This window comes from Chenopodium album, chromosome 8 (genome assembly GCF_948465745.1).
Source record: "Chenopodium album chromosome 8, dcCheAlbu1.1, whole genome shotgun sequence".
NCBI classification, from domain to species: Eukaryota; Viridiplantae; Streptophyta; class Magnoliopsida; order Caryophyllales; family Amaranthaceae; genus Chenopodium; species Chenopodium album.
The window spans coordinates 75050412-75067055 of record NC_137841.1 but is presented as its reverse complement, the minus strand read 5'-3'; the positions used below and the strand labels follow the sequence as shown (position 1 = coordinate 75067055).

At 36.0% G+C, this 16644-nt stretch overlaps 1 protein-coding gene across 1 annotated transcript; it reads left to right on the top strand.

Moving 5' to 3' along the window:
* The first annotated feature begins 539 nt into the window (after positions 1-539).
* Positions 540-16644, top strand: LOC145642416 (uncharacterized). The gene is made up of 24 exons (XM_081693594.1): positions 540-794; positions 1529-1656; positions 2089-2173; positions 3190-3243; positions 3379-3470; positions 3577-3680; positions 4029-4104; positions 9568-9997; positions 10554-10889; positions 10994-11203; positions 11337-11435; positions 11512-11572; positions 12024-12151; positions 12267-12561; positions 12649-12872; positions 12967-13088; positions 13618-13735; positions 14341-14396; positions 14534-14621; positions 14877-15066; positions 15151-15219; positions 15294-15397; positions 15476-15550; positions 16049-16644. Exons 1-24 carry the CDS (start codon positions 753-755, stop codon positions 16154-16156), a joined length of 3294 nt encoding a protein of 1097 aa, XP_081549720.1. The 5' UTR covers positions 540-752; the 3' UTR covers positions 16157-16644.

The window sequence follows — 16644 nt, the reverse complement described above, 5'->3', positions numbered from 1 at the left end:
TGTTAGTGACTTCTAACAATCAACCTTATTGCTTTGAGGCTTGCCACACTACCCAAAAAAAGTCTTGTGAATGTGGTGATTAATAACTTTGACTCAACATTGTGAAAAAGAGGTGAAAGATGTGAAACCTTCGAAATCATCTCACGTTATTTGTTTTGTAAATAATACGGAGTACAAAGTATGAAGGAATATTTTTTATTACTATCATAAGTAGAAGGAGGGTTTAGTTACACATAAGGAAAATCTCTAAAATAAGTCTCATAAGATTTAATCTCTATTGTTGAGGAGCGATGTCACTAGTCTACCATCTCAACCTTGAATAGTGTAAATTGTGAAGTACCAATCTCATAATTAACAATTCTAAAACATCCTATAAATTATTAAACCTTTGTAATGTATTTAAAATTTGTTTTTTTTCATGTGTTTTGCATAGTGATTTAATCCCCATAGTTTTTTTTTTTTTTTTTTCTGAAAACAAATACGAAGTATGCTTTGATGGACCCAATCAATTTGATCGCATTTTAACGGATTTACCTGCTTCCTTCTCTTCTCCGTAACACTTCAAAGTTCGATCTTTATATTACCCCTTCATTTCATCTCCCTTCATCATGTAATTTAATTTTTTTCTTATCAACGCTTATTTGCAAATTGCAATTGATAATTTACATAATCATCAACCCAGAAAACTCAAATTCATTGTTTAACATACAATTACAAAAAATAGCTCAGAAATTCTTGATCGTGAATTCACAATGTTGGGTAAAATCTTCAATAAGCATTCATCTGATTCTCAGGTACTTCCCTCTTAATTTATCTTTCTACTTCTGTAATTTTTGCTCTATTATATTTCCTTTGATCATTGCTTAGGGTTTGATCTTGTTCACCTATTATCCCCAAATTAGTTAATTCTGGAATTTTATTCGATAATATTCAAAAGAAGTTCAATTTTTAGCTTTAATTACAAGATGATTAGATGGGATTTTTTCTGCTGATTATTTTTTTAAGATTTGTGTTGAAATTTGTATGTGTTAGTTGATATACTGTATCCAAGGGGAAATTTTTTATTTATTTTATTTTATTTATTTTTATATATTTATATGGAGTGAGAAATGGCCATTTTTTCTTATTGACATTCGACAAAATATAGGAATTGGGAAAAATCTTATTAATGCTGTAATATCAGATATTGTAGGGTATAAGGGGTTGGCCTTTCTACAGTAATTAGCGAGGTTTGTTTCGTTTTTGCATCGACGTGTTTTTAATCTTTATATACAGCCAGATAAGCAGCAATCATGTAACAGTCAATAAATTTTGTATAATGAGTTATCGAAAATCTTGCTTTAAACTTGCTGTATCTAGGTTTGTATTAGCAAGAAGTTTGTTTGGTAAGTGATCATAAGTCTCAGAACTCATGAATTGAGGTAAGGAAAGCTTGTATTCATTATCATGGGGACGAATAGCATTCGACTCTCTGAAATATCTGCATTCTTGTCTAACATTACTGATTCTTTTCATTTATCGGCGACAGAATGAATCAGCGAAAAGTAAGGCTCTGATTGACTTAAACCCACAAATTATTGCTCATTATGGAATACCACCTACAGCATCCCGTCTTGCTTATAATCCCATTCAGCAGCTTTTGGCAATTGGAACTCTGTGAGTTATATTTCTCATCTTTCTTGTTTCTACTGATTAATGCTACAAAGGTGTACCCTTAATCAACATATTAAAGGTTGAATCTGATTTATTACTTATGAGTACATCTGTATGTATATAAGATGTGTGTTTCAACTTTACCGAGATAAAGAATTACTAGCTTAGTGTCTAATTAGTACTTTAATATCTATCTATATTTGAAATGTTTTCACAGCTAAATTTACTATGTGATCTAAGCTTGAGAAAGAATCACATACCACTTTATTAGTAGCTTGATGTAGCTTCTTATCTTAATTAATTTATGTGTATAATTTTTCCCTCTTTAGTATTGATCGGGTTATCTTTATTATTTTATCCAGGATCAAGACATTGATATACACTTTATGATTAATTACTAATGCAGTAATGCTAATAAATATATGTTTCCAACAGAGATGGAAGAATTAAAGTTATCGGCAGCAATGATATAGAAGGCCTCTTGACATCTCCTAAGGAAATACCTTTTAAAAACTTAGAGGTAGTCTAACATGATGTGCTTGTTATTTCTCCCTTTTTCCTATGTTTTCTGGCAATTATTGTCACATATTCATTACTCAATTATTGCATGATACATGCTTAATTGCCTGTTTTTAGGTTCTCTTATGTTCTAAGCTCACACATTAATTTTCTTTTATCAATATGCTCAGACTTCTGGTTATGTTTACAAGTGGTTTACATTGTGACAGTCTAATTAGTGGTCAAGTATCATCGAAATCAAGTAGAAATAATCAAATAAGTGAAGTATACAAGAATAGAAAAGGAAGAAAAAATGTTCTTATCATGCTTATGTTTTCTATTATGATATGCATTAGTTACCAAATTTTTTGTTATTTTGGAACTGCATCACTAAGAACTGTGCCATGCGGTAGTCTTTGTGACAAAGGCCTATTTTTTAGTCATCCAAAGCCAAATTTGCTGGTTTATAAATTTTCCTTGGTAAAAGTATTAGTTGATTGTCTATGGCACACAATTCACCCTTTGCTGGCCTTTTAGAACCAAAACCCTCTATTTTGCTGGGGTCTTTTAGAACCAAAACCCTCTATTCTGCTGGGGTAAGGGAAGTAAAGCTGTGTATGGGTTACCCTTCCAGATCTTCTTTACTTGCAGGGGTAATTAGTTCACCTTTCTTTATTAGAACCCTCTATTTATCTTTTAAGATCTCTCTAATTAAAACCCTCTATTTCTGCAGGGGTAAGGCTGTGACTTGTTAGTGTTCGCATGAGAGGCATTGCGTTGTGTACTTGTGTCTACTATAACTATGTCTGTTTGCACAGATGTTGACCTAATAAGAACATATCTCTAGTAGAATACATTGAATGCTGCTATGTTTTTACTTTCTTGTCATATAAACTGCATTTCTGTTACTGAAGCAGGATAAATGTTTTACGCAGCACCTTTACTTAATAATCTGAAATTCATTCTGTTCGAATATTGATTCTCTTAAACTCCATCATTCTTGTTACTTATTAATTATTTAATTATTTTTGTGAACAGTTCCTTCAAAATCAAGGCTTTCTAATTGGCGTTTCAAATGAAAATGATATCCAGGTATTGATTTTGCATCACCGGAAATCCATCTATTTATGTTTCACTTAATTTTCTGGTGGTCTATCTCAATTTTAATACTCCCTCTGTATAATCATTTAGATATATGCATGATTCAGATATTACTAATTTTGGCAGGTGTGGGATCTTGAGCACAGATGTATAGCCTCCGTGTTGCAATGGGAATCAAATATAACTTCGTTTTCTGTTATCGAAGAAACAAATTATATGTATTGACTCACAAACCTTTTAGTCCCTGTATACTTTACGGGTAAAAGTGTGGACATCATAGAAGTCTTCTGATCTGAGCATGGTTGCTAAAATACTGTAATACAGGTATTTAGGGGATGATTGTGGATTGATCTCAGTACTACAGTATAATAATGAAGAACGAAAGATTCTGCGGCAGCAATACAGCATCCCAGTTCACTCAGTTTCTGGTACTGATATCACTCTATAATCTGTTTGGACCTCTTGTTTGCATTACAAATTATTTTCTTTTTCCTCCGCTGTGATAATCCCTTTCAATTTTTGTCATACATGTTCTTGTTGACTGTTTCTTCCGCATTTGGTGTCAATTTAGTTGTGCATCAAGTCTCCTAAGCATGCAAAGCTAGGATAGACTTAGAAATCATGCTCTAGTTCTCTGAGGGGCTGTTTAAGCAATGCAAATAGTAAGATGTAACAGAAAATGGTCCAGAATATTTAATGTGGAGATCTTATGTGTTATGATATTGATGTTAGTCCATTGACTTTTTAACAATTTACCACTACTGTTAATTATGCAGAGGCTTCTGGGATTACACTGCGTAATGATCAATCTGTTGTTGGAATTCTTCCTCAGCCCTGTTCTGGGGGAAATAGGTAAGATGAGAACGTGGATTTCTGTTCTCTGAATGCACAATTTTGCAATTCAGAAGCAGTAGGTACTTTTAAATGAGTTATTTCCTTCATCACCTAAAGACATAGTTGATTGTGATACCTTCTTTTTTTCCTTCTTTCCTGAATTTTCCACCTTTAGGGAGGAGAAGGGGGGGGGGGGGGAGAGGTTAAATCAAATGTGTTACTAGTAGACTGGTTTAGAGCTGTCAATTCGGGTAACCGGGTCGGGTTTGGGTCTGGTAAGAGTGGGTCGGGGCAACTCGGGTCGGGTCAATTCGGATTAATTCCATAACCTATGCGGGTCGGGTTTGGGTTGGGTCATGCTTGAGTCGGGTCACGTCGTGTCATACTTTGGGTCGGGTTTAGGTCGGTTTAATAACAGGTCAGGTTACATTCGGGTTGGGTGAACAATAGGTCGGGTTAATTCGGATTTTCACGGGTTAAAACGGATTAGGGTTATTCTCGGGTTCGAGTCAGGTTCAGTTCAAGTCAATAATTTGCGGGTTAGAATCAGGTCGGGTCATTCTCGGGTTTGAGTCGGGTTCGGTTCAAGTCAATAATTTGCAGATTACTCCCTCCGTTTTTAAATACTTGCTCCACTTTTCTTTTCCGGCCGTTTTCAAATACTTGCTCCATTTCCTTATTTGGAAAACTTTTACAATATTTAATTAATTTCTCCCAACAAGTAGACCCAACAATATTAATTCCATATTCTCTCTCTTTCAATTTTCTCCACTATAAAGTTTTTTACAATTTTTTATTCTTCCACCAACCCTACTACCTCCATATTTTATTACTTTCTCCTAAAACTCCGCGCATGGAGAAATGGAGCAAGTATTTAAAAACGGAGGAAGTATAATCAAGTCCGGTCATTTTCAAGTCGGGTCATTCTCGGGTTCAAGTCCGGTTCGGTTCAAGACAATAATTTGCGGGTTATAATCAGGTTGGGTCATTTCCAAGTCGGGTCATTTTCGGATTTTAGTCGGGTTATGTTCAAGTCAATAATTTGCAGGGTACAATCAGATGAGGTCATTTCCAAGTCGGGTCATATTCGGATTCAACTAACTATAATTAGATAATTATCATTTTTATTAAGCTAATTATTTCCTTATACTATAGTATATATGACAATATACTAGGGAACTATAGTCTATAATTTAGGAAGATAATTATCTCCTTTGACCATACAACAAATATATATACTATATTTTACTCTTAAATTTGAGGATGATGCTCCTTTTGTTTGTTGCGTGGACCGACTTAGTCTCCCTAGACAAAATGCATTGATCAACAATAATAAGGTGGTCTAAATTGCATTTAAGGTGATTTGAAATCGGTCAGGAACAATTTGGGTTGAATTTAGATTGGGTCAATAACAAGTCGTGTTAATTTCGAGTCAGGTTAGTAACAGATCGGGTTGAATTTTTGGGTCGGGTAAGTAAAATATCTGGTAAAATTCGGGTCGGGTCAATAACAAGTCGGGTTGAATCTCGGTCAGGTCAATAACAAGGCGGGTTGATTTTGGGTCGGGTTTGTAACAGGTTAGGTTAAATTCGGGTCGGGTTAGGAACGGGTTGGCCTAAATTCAGGTCAGGTTAGTAACAAGTCGGGTTAAATTCGAGTTTTGACGGGTTAAAACGGGTTAAGGTCAATTTCGTTTCAAGTCGGGTTCGGTGCAAGTTAATTAAATTGGCTGTTGTAAACCGGTAAATCAGTGCAAGTTGTAAATCGGTAAATGGGTCGTTTAACAGCAAATTGAATGGCTTGACACACCCAATTGGACTTCGGTAGGGTATTAAGGACCATGGTAAACATTTCGGCAATTTTTATTTCCGGACAAAAATAAGTCAAAAAATTCCAAAATTAAAGGCTTAATATCCACGAATTTTGAGAAATTTTGGAGGTTTCGTAGCCCGGTGTCGAAAAGTCTTGAAATTCTATGGGATAAATCTCGGGGTCATATAATGCCGTTTGGAACCATATATGATCATTAGTTGTTGTCATAAATGTTCGTGGTAGGCTTGAATTAATGAAATCGGTGCAAATTATAAACCGGTAAATTGGCCGTTTAACAGCAAATTGGATGGTTCCCCACACCCAATTGGACTCCCGGAATGTATAAGGGACCATGGTAAACATTTCGGCAATTTTTATTTCCAGGCGAAAAAAGTCAAAAAAATTCAAAAATTGAAGGCTAATATCCACGTTTTTTGAAAAATTTTGGAGGTTTCAGGGCCCAGTGTAGAAAAGTCTTGATATTTTAAGGGATACATGTCAGGGTCATATAATGCCGTTTGGAACCATATAGATCATTATATGTTGTCATAAATGTTCGTAATATGGTTGAGTTAATGAAATCCGTACAAGTTGTAAACCGGTAAATTGGTCGTTTAATGGCAAATTGGATTGTTCCACCCAGCCAATTGGACTCCCAGAGGATATTAGGGACCATGGTAAACATTTCGGCAATTTTTATTTCCGAACGAAAAAAAGTCACTAAATTCAAAAAATGAAGACTAATATCCACGCTTTTTGAGAAATTTTGGAGGTTTCGAGGCTCGGTGTCAAAAAATATGAAATTTTAGGAGATACATCTCGGAGTCATATAATGCCGTTTGGAACCATATATGATCATTATTTGTTGTCATAAATGTTCGTGGTAGGCTTGAGTTAATGAAATCGGTGCAAGTTGTAAACCGGTATATTGGTAGTTTAAAGGCAAATATGATGGTTCACCCACCCAATGGGATTCTTGGACGGTATTAGGGATTATGGTAAACATTTCGGAGATTTTTATATCTAGGCGAAAAATATTCAAAAATTACAAAATTGAAGGCTAATAACCACGCTTTTTGATAAATTTTGAAGGATTCAGGTCTGGTGACGAAAAGTCTTGAAATTCTAGGGGATATATCTTGGGGTCATATTATGCCGTTTGGAGCCATTTATGATCATTATATGTTGTCATAACTGTTCGTGGTAGGCTTGATTTAATGAAATCGGTGCAAGTTGTATACCGGTAAATTGGCCGCTTAAAGGCAAATTGGATAGTTTAACCCACCCAATTGGACTACCAGAGGGTATCACGGACCATGGTAAAAATTTCGGCAATTTTTATTTCCGCACTAAAATAAGTCAAAAAATTCCAAAATTGAAGACTAATATCCACGAATTTTGAGAAATTTTTGAGGTCTCGGAGCCCAGTATCGAAAAGTCTTGAAATTCTATGGGATGCATCTCGGGGTCATATAATGCCGTTTGGAACCATATATGATAATTAGTTGTTGTCATAAATGTTCGCGGTAAGCTTGAATTAATGACGTCAGTGCAAGTTGTAAACCGGTAAATTGGCCGTTTAACAGCAAATTGGATGGTTCCCCACACCTAATTGGACTCCCGGAATGTATAAGGGACCATGGTAAACATTTCGGAAATTTTTATTTCCGAGCGAAAAAAAGTCAAAAAAATTCAAAAATTGAAGGCTAATATCACGTTTTTTGAAAAATTTTGGAGGTTTCAGGGCCCAGTGTAGAAAAGTCTTGATATTTTAGGGGATACATGTCACGGTCATATAATGCCGTTTGGAACCATATATGATCATTATATGTTGTCATAAATGTTCGTAATATGCTTGAGTCAATGAAATCCGTGCAAATTGTAAACCGGTAAATTGGTCGTTTAATGGCAAATTGGATTGCTCTACCCAGCCAATTAGACCCCCGGAGGATATTAGGGACCTTGGTAAACATTTCGGCAATTTTTATTTCCGGACGAAAAAAAGTCAAAAAATTCCATACTTAAAGGCTAATATCCACGCTTTTTAAGAAATTTTTGAGGTTTCGGTCCCGGTGTCGAAAAGTCTTGTAATTCTAGGGGATATATCTCGTGGTCTTATAATGCCGTTTAGAACCATATATGATCTTTATTTGTTGTCATAAATGTTCGTGGTAGGCTTGAGTTAATGAAATCGGTGTATGTTGTAAACCGGTAAATTGGTCGTTTAAAGGCAAATTGGATGGTTCCACCCATCTAATAGGACTCGGAGGGTATTAGGGATCATGGTAAACATTTCGTCAATTTTTATTTTCGGGCGAAAAAAATTCAAAAAATTCTAAAATTGAAGTCTAATATCCACGTTTTTTGAGAAATTTTGGAGGATTCGGGGTCTGGTGTCGAAAAGTCTTGAAATTTTAGGGGATACATCTCGGGGTCATATTATGTTGTTTGGAGCCATTTATGATCATTGTATGTTGTCATAACTGTTCGTGGTAGGCTTGATTTAATGAAATCGGTGCAAGTTGTGTATCGGTAAATTGGTCGCTTAAAGGCAAATTGGATAGTTTAACCCACCCAATTGGACTATCGGAGGGTATCACGGACCATGGTAAAATAACCCACCCAAATTGGATAGATAATTATCATTTTTATCAAGCTAATTATTTCCTTTGACTATAATATATATGACAATTTACTAGGGAACTATAGTCTATAATTTAAGAAGATAATTATCTCCTTTGACCATACAACAAATATATACTATATTTAACTCTTAAATTTGAGGATGATGCTCCTTTCTTTTGCTGGCCTTGACTGACTTGGTCTCCCTAGACAAAATGCTTTGATCAACAATAATAAGGTGGTCTAAATTGCAGTTAAGATGATTTGAAATCGAGTCAGGAACAATTTTGGTTGAATTTAGGTCGGGTCAATAACAGGTCGTGTTGATTTCGAGTTGGGTTAGTAATAGATCGGGTTGAATTTTTGGGTCGGGTTAGTAATAGGTGTGGTAAAATTCGGGTCGGGTCAATAACAAGTGTGGTTGATTTCGGGTCGGGTTTGTAACAGGTTGGTTTAAATTCGGGTCGGGTTAGGAACGGGTTGGGTTGAATTCAGGTCAGGTTAGTAACAAGTCGGGTTGGGTTGAATTCAGGTCAGGTTAGTAACAAGTCGGGTTAAAACCGGTTTGGGTCAACTTCGGTTCAAGTCGGGTTTGGTTCAGGTCAATAATTTACAGGTTACATTCGGGTCGGGTCATTTCCAGGACAGTTCATGTTTGAGTTCGGGTCTCACATACTCGGGTCTAGGGTTCGTTTCAAGTCGGGTCTGGTCGGGTTTGGGTCACCATTTTTTCAGGTTTAGATGGGTCGGTTAATAATTGGGTTTGAGTAGGTATTTCAGGTCGGATCAACTTTTGATAGCTCTAGACTGGTTGAGCTTTAATAAGGATGGAAAGACAGAAAATAACAATATGATTAGCTTAGAATAGATTCGTTTCAAAGTAGAAAGCCCAATCAGTTATGGAATTGATGGAATATTCACTGTCTGTCTGTAGACAGTAGACTCTGTACATCATAATTACTCATTTACTCTAGCATTGATGTGCCTTGCTTAGTTGTTTGCTGTATTAGATGTTACCATTTGTTACATTATGAGTTTTTCTTGCAGATTGCTGTTTGCATATGATAATGGAGTTATCGTTTTGTGGGATATCTCTGAAGATCAACTAGTTTTTGCTAGAGGATGGAATAGCCACCAGGTAAATGACGATCATGTTGTTAATTTAGCAGATATTGGTGACGAACAAGTGGATAAAGAGATCATCTCTCTTTGTTGGGCATCGTCAGACAAATCAATACTGGCTGTTGGCTACGTAGATGGAGACATTTTGCTGTGGGATTTGTCTAATGTTGCAACAAGAAAAGACCACAAATCTGGAAAGCCAGTAAACAATGTGATCAAGCTTCAATTGTCATCAGCCGAGAGAAGATTTCCTGTGATTACTTTACATTGGTCAGCGAGAGGTGTATCAAATGATGATGGTGGCCAACTCTTTGTATATGGTGGTGATGAAATTGGATCTGCTGAAGTTCTGACGGTATATCTCTAACTTAATCCGGCTAGCATTAGTTGTGATGGCATTTGTCATTTATCTTAACATATTGCCCTTGGATTTTAAAAGTAGACTTGAAAATTCTAGTTTTGTCCATTTCCCTACAATCTAGTCCATATGTTTATTCGCTGCAAAGCTGTCCTGAGTCCGGATGCATATACTCTTGATAGGATGTTGCCTTTGGTTAATTAATTTTTTATAGTTGCATGTCTTCTCTTCCCTTTTGAGTATCTTAGTACATCTTTGCTCATGCTTAGGGTAAGGACCTAGAAGATTTGATTTCTTGGGTTGTAGTGTTAAGATTGTGGTTTTAAGGTACAGGATCAGTGTTTAGTTTTGGTTTTCTGTGGAATTTTTTAGAACATTTGTTGGGTTGTTGAATTCTCTTTTGATGCATGCTCCCCTTTCTTTTTTAGCTTATTTGAAAACTCTTTTTTTTTTTTGTATATGATCTGGATTATTTGTGCATGTATAGAATTTCAATTCCAGCGTCATTGCTTGATTTTGACAATGATATTAATCTACCTTGTGATTTCTCCAGATCCTGAGTCTTGAGTGGTCTCCTAAAAAAGATGCTTTGAAGAATGTTGTCCGGGCAAATGTCACCCTTCAAGGTTCTTTTGCTGATATGATATTGATCCAAAATTATAGTGTGGTGGAACATACAGGGACCACATCATTCTTTTTACTGACTAGCCCGGGACAGCTGCAATATTTTGACAGTCATTGCTTGTTGGAATTACTTTCTGATCAACATAAAACTTGTACAACTCCTTTCAATTACAGAAGTGTTGTGCCAACGTCTGAACCATACTTGACTGTTGGAAGGTTCATTTCAGTACTTGGAAATACCAAGTGTTCAGCAGCTTTATCAGAGGTGCGAAAAATTCCCACATAAGTGGACTTGGATCTCATCTGTTCTTGCAGTTTTTTTTCTTCCTATGAATCCCTATTGATGAATAATGCTATCTATTTCGTTAGATGGCTTCAGATCCAGCGCTGCAAGAAACATATCTACCAAGTGATAAGAATTCAAAGTGGCCATTAAATGGAGGAGTTCCTTGCCATCTGTCACTTCACGGAGAGAGAAAAGTTGAAAGACTCTACATAGCTGGATACCAGGATGGATCTGTTAGAATATGGGATGCAACTTATCCAATACTGTCTCCTATTTTTATTTTTGATCTGGAGGTTTGTCTATTGTCTGAAAGCATTGACATGATATTACTGATAGATGTATCTCACTAAATTGTTAATGACATGATTGACATCTATTTGGATAAAGTGTTGGATTCATGCTAACCATATCAGGTGGTGATTGTAGGTCAGAGGTATTACTTACGCTGGTGCAAAAGGATCAGTTTCTGCTTTGGACTTCTCTTCTGAAACTCTAAATATAGCGACTGGCGATGACTGTGGCACGGTGAAAATTTAAATCTTCTGTTTGTATATATTTCTACTGTTCTATAAGTAACTATATTTGATTGCTTGCAAAACAGGTTTATCTTCTCCGTCTTATTAGAGATTGCAATGAAACCAGACACATTACCAAAACTGAAGGTGTGGCCTGAAGCGATTACTTGCACCATTATTTTGTTACCTGACTTGCCATGTCTCTGTTTTTATTATTTATCTGTTTGCTTTAGATGTATACAACCCATTCTTTTCCATCATCTTTCGATAGATAAAATTTCAATTGAGAAGAAATTTGGTAGTGAGTGGATGGAGGAATATGAGTCAAATTCATTTTTGGAGATAATAATAGTAATGTCTTATTCCCTAAAAAGAATTTTACTCTTAGTGATAAAGCAAAAAAGTTAATAATTACCTAAAGAAATTTAATCTAGATTCTGGAATTTCTGTTGTGATAGCTCATTATTTTCCTTGAGCCATCTTGCACAATTATGCCAATTAAAGTCTTCCAATTTTGGGATTCTTATTTTTGCAAATGTTGGTCAAAGCTAATCTATATATATTACTGACTCTGCTGTGTATTGTTTGAACTTCGAAGTCCATGATTTCGAACAGGATAATGCATCTCATGTCTCAGCTGTCTTTACCTTTTGTACTTCTCCTGTATGCACCTTCAGATTCACAAACCTTGGATCCAGGCTTGCAGTTGGATACAAGAGTGGGAAGGTGACTGCATTTTCATAATAAACCGCATTGAAGAATTCCTTTCATACATATTTGATATAGTTGATACTAGACATGTTGCATTTTTTAAGATTTTGCTGTTTGTGCTTCCTTTCAGGTTGCAATGCTGAATATAAGCTCACCGTCAGTATTGTTTCTCATAGACACTCATTCCAGCCCGAATTCCCATGTTGTCTCATTTTCACCGGCAATATCTTTAGGAAATCATGACTTGACAACCAGCTTGGATCATTCCGAAGCTCATGGGATAAGTGACCCTGCTAAAGAGCTTATATGTGCCTTGACAAATGATTTTCATATTGCTGTTCTAGATAGCTCTAATGGAAATGTGGTTGGATCTGCCTCCAAAAACCTCAATACAGAGTCAACTGCAATTTCCATGTACATTTTAGGCAAGTTTTACTCCAGATTTCGGCACTTAAGTTTTTCTTTTTATATGATGGCTGATGTAAATACTTATTGCAATCTTGTTTTTGTAGAGGGTACCAAGTGCATCACTGGAGTCTCTGGTGGAGAACATCTGCGTTTCGTACCTCAACAGGACCAGGAAAAAAGTGATCCTGCACAAGTTAGTGGTCATAGTGTTGGGGTTCTTGATAAAGTTGACCAATCCACAGACATTGTGCAGACCTCAACTGACTTGCAGATATTAGTTTGTTGCACGGATGCATTACTGTTGTACTCTTTAAAGTCTGTGATTCAGGTTCTTCCCTTAGACATTATTTATCAATCTTGTAAATCCTCAGTCATCCCTTCACTTTCTCATGACTGCAAACTTTTTTTTTTTTTTTTAACAGGGGCATGTTGACTCAATCCGTGAGGTTCATCTTCAGAAAACCAGCTGCTGGATAACCACTTTCAAGGAAGACAATGAGTACAGGCTGCTTGTATTTTATCAGACCGGCACTATTGAAATAAGGTGGCTTTTGCTTTAAACCCAGTTTGTCTCACCAATTTTCTAGAGCAAGAGATTATGGTGTTCTTCTATGGGCATAATTGCTACCTCTGTGCCAGAAAATAGAGTTTTTAAAATTCTCTGTCAAGAAACCTGGGCATTGACAATGCTTACTTATGCGGCTTCCTGCGGTTAATGTTGATGTCATCCTGGAATCTTTTCTTAGGGTTTGAGAAGACTTTTAGAGACAGATAAATTTTGCTTGATCCTCCAACCTTCATAATTTTGCCAATTGAAAGTACATTATTTAGGTTATTGAGTGACTTTTACTATAAAATAAATGGGAAGCACTCATAATTTTTAGATGTCTGGGTGTACACCCAAACCTTATGGAGCACCTGACACTACTAATTAAGCACATTTTTTACCCGAGTTCAGTCTTTATGCATTTTAGTTTCTGATTGTAGAATCTGAATTATTTATAACTCTATACTGATAAGAAGATGAAGGTGATACATTCTAGTGGTTAAAAACTTAAAATTCTTAATGACAGGTCTTTGCCAAATCTTGATATTTTGGAAGAACTGCCTCTACTGTCCATTCTGCGATGGAATTTCAAGACCAACATGGATAAAACTATAAGTTGCACAGAAAGGGGCCAGATTACTATGGTTTGTTTCTTTCTTTCTTTTACTGTTTATTCATATCTATCTATTTTGCTTTTAATTTTTTATATTGTATGCCTTAAATTATCAACATGTGGAAAATCAGAGATAAGATTCAGCCCACAGCTTGATGCATCCTCTTTGTAGAAGTTTTTTTTTTTTTTTTTTTTTTGTTGTTGTTGTTGAAGGATTCTCATTGTAGATTTTGGCAAAGGGAGAAACTTTACAAGGATAAATTCTAAGAATGTGACTAATCAGACTGTCACTCACTTTTTATGGCTGCGAATATCCTGAATTTTGAAAGTCTGCCATGACAGTTTTGTTCGGGTGGTAATGGAATGGAACCTTGAAATTATTGGTACTTGCTAGTGATGGTTTAGGTTCCTCCATATGTTCACCAAGTTCTTACCTAGCTACCTCAACCAGGTGTTTACACCATTCAATTCATAACAAACCTTTACCTGAAATAACAGCAAATCTATTTTTGGCAAGTTGGGGACTAAATTAAATTTGTGCCTCCTGTCTGTATTTATCTTTGAACATCATCTGTTTGTCTCTTCGATTTGTAGATGTGACTATTAACTGTTATCCTTTTTTCTCATCTTGTACAGGTAAACGGATGTGAATTCGTCATTCTTTCTCTTTTGGCTTGCGACGATGATTTCAGGTCTCTTTACAGTGCACCTTGCCCTCTCATCCATATACTACCCCCTATCCACAATCTTGAGAATTGGTGTGCAATTGAAATTAGGCAAACTCCTTACATTTTTTTTCTCATTTCCTGTTCATTACTTCTAATGATAGGATCCCACAATCTTTACCATGTCTGTATGACGAGGCCTTGACAGCAGCTTTAGATCTGAACTTCTCTCCTAGCCAGAAGAAAAATAAGGTAGTTTGAGTTATTTTTTATAAAACATGCTTCTCTCAGTTGCTCTTAACTTTGAATCATCGAACAAAAAGAAACTATTAAACTAATTTTTGGCCTCGCTAACCAATGCTACACATGATTTCATGTATTGTACTTTGTAAATGATCTCTCATTGATTTTAATAAATTGTATAGTCTCCAATGTGTATTGAAAATGGTAGTTTCTGTTTGCATCTATGGTTCATGACTTCTTGCATGTGTTACCTTCAACTTGCAGCAGGAAACATCTTCCGGAATTTTTGGTGGATTAATGAAGGGCTTAAGAGCGAGTAAAGAAGCTCAGAATAAAGATCCTGTGGAGGGCTCAAAATCTCTCATCTCAGTAATAGATAATGTATTTTCAAGTTCTAAAACAGATACTTCTGCAGCAGCAAGAGATGCTAGAAAAGTTGTAGAGCTTAACATTGGTCAGTTTTGCGTTCTCTGTGTCATAGCTCCTTCGATTCTCCCGTTCCTCTCTTTCTGAGTTTGTTCTCTTTCTCTTGACCCAGATGATATAGAAATTGATGAACCTCTACATGTCTCACCTATAGCTCACAAAAGCGAAAGTGAAAATAAAGGTGTGAAATCATAGTTTTTAGCAGGTACTGTGTAGGTTTTTCAGATGCTTAGCTTGTGGCTTAAAAACTTGCAGATAAGAGCACGGAAAAGCAGAAGCTGTTTGAAGGTGAAACCTCTGATACAAAACCAAGACAGAGAACAATCGAAGAAATCAAGGCCAAGTACAGAAAGCCTGAGGTAAAAACCTAAAAACTGAAGTGGATTTCTTATAGTGGGTTTTGACAACAAATTTCTTGACTTAGCTTTTCTTTACAGGTTGCATCCTCGGCTACAGCTTCTGCTGCCTCAGAAGCTAAAAACAAACTTCTAGAAAGGCAAGAAAAGCTCGAGGTATGGTATTCTAATACTGTGTATAATTTTGTTAGAAATTTTGGTATGGAAGTGCCAAACTGAAAATACATGAGCAACGCATAGGATTTAAGTTGATGTTTCTTTACCAATTTCATTACATTCTTTGGGCTCTAAATCAAGGAAACTACTTAATGTAATCCTAATGGCTATGTATAAAACGGTGAAGGCAGCAATACCAAAATTTTAGTAACACCAAGCAATGTGTGATTTTGTCATAAATTATTCATTTAATAGAAATATTGGTTTAGAAATTATAGCATAACCAGTTTCAAAGCTACAAGTCTTCCAACTTTCTCTTTAGGTACATTATCAAATTCGTTTTTTTTCATGCAGTGGATCTCGAGCAGCTTTAGATGCATTCAAGTTCTTTTTTTTCTTTCTTGTTGAAAGTCCCTCCAAATTCATTATGCCTTGGTATCTGTTGCTACTTCTTTGAAATCTAACTTGCCTTGATATGTTCCCCGTGCAATATTTCAGAGGATCGGCCTGAACAGCGAAGAGCTAAGAAATAATGCAGAAAACTTTTCCTCCATGGCCAAAGAGTTGGCAAAGAAGATGGAAAGTCGTAAGTGGTGGCAATTATAAGCAAGAACAACCAATGACTATTTTCTGACCTACAATACTGCCACCTTCAATAACTTCATCTTATTAAACGACTACAACCACATGGTTAATTCATGAGGTTCGACTTTCAAATACGTTCATCCAATTAGCCAGTGATCATGTGATTATTCACCTTGATAACTAACCATGTATTGAAGCTGTATGTTGCATCAAAATCCGAGTACATTGCTCAACTAAGACTACCATATTTGTATATACATTTCACAAGCAAAGTGTTTTCGCTCTGAAAATAGGGTTGACCAGCAGTCACTGTAATACTACAACCTCTCTGGATTTCTACCTTATGTATCTAAATTATGTATCCAAATTGTATGTTGTATCCAATTTTTACTTGAGATATATAGTATTGAAACGGATCTAACCAGACTGTTGGAACTCCCACCTCTAGTTAATAGGTTCATCCCTCTCCGAAGAGCCCTTAGTGAGGAGTCGAACATGTGAACTCAAAG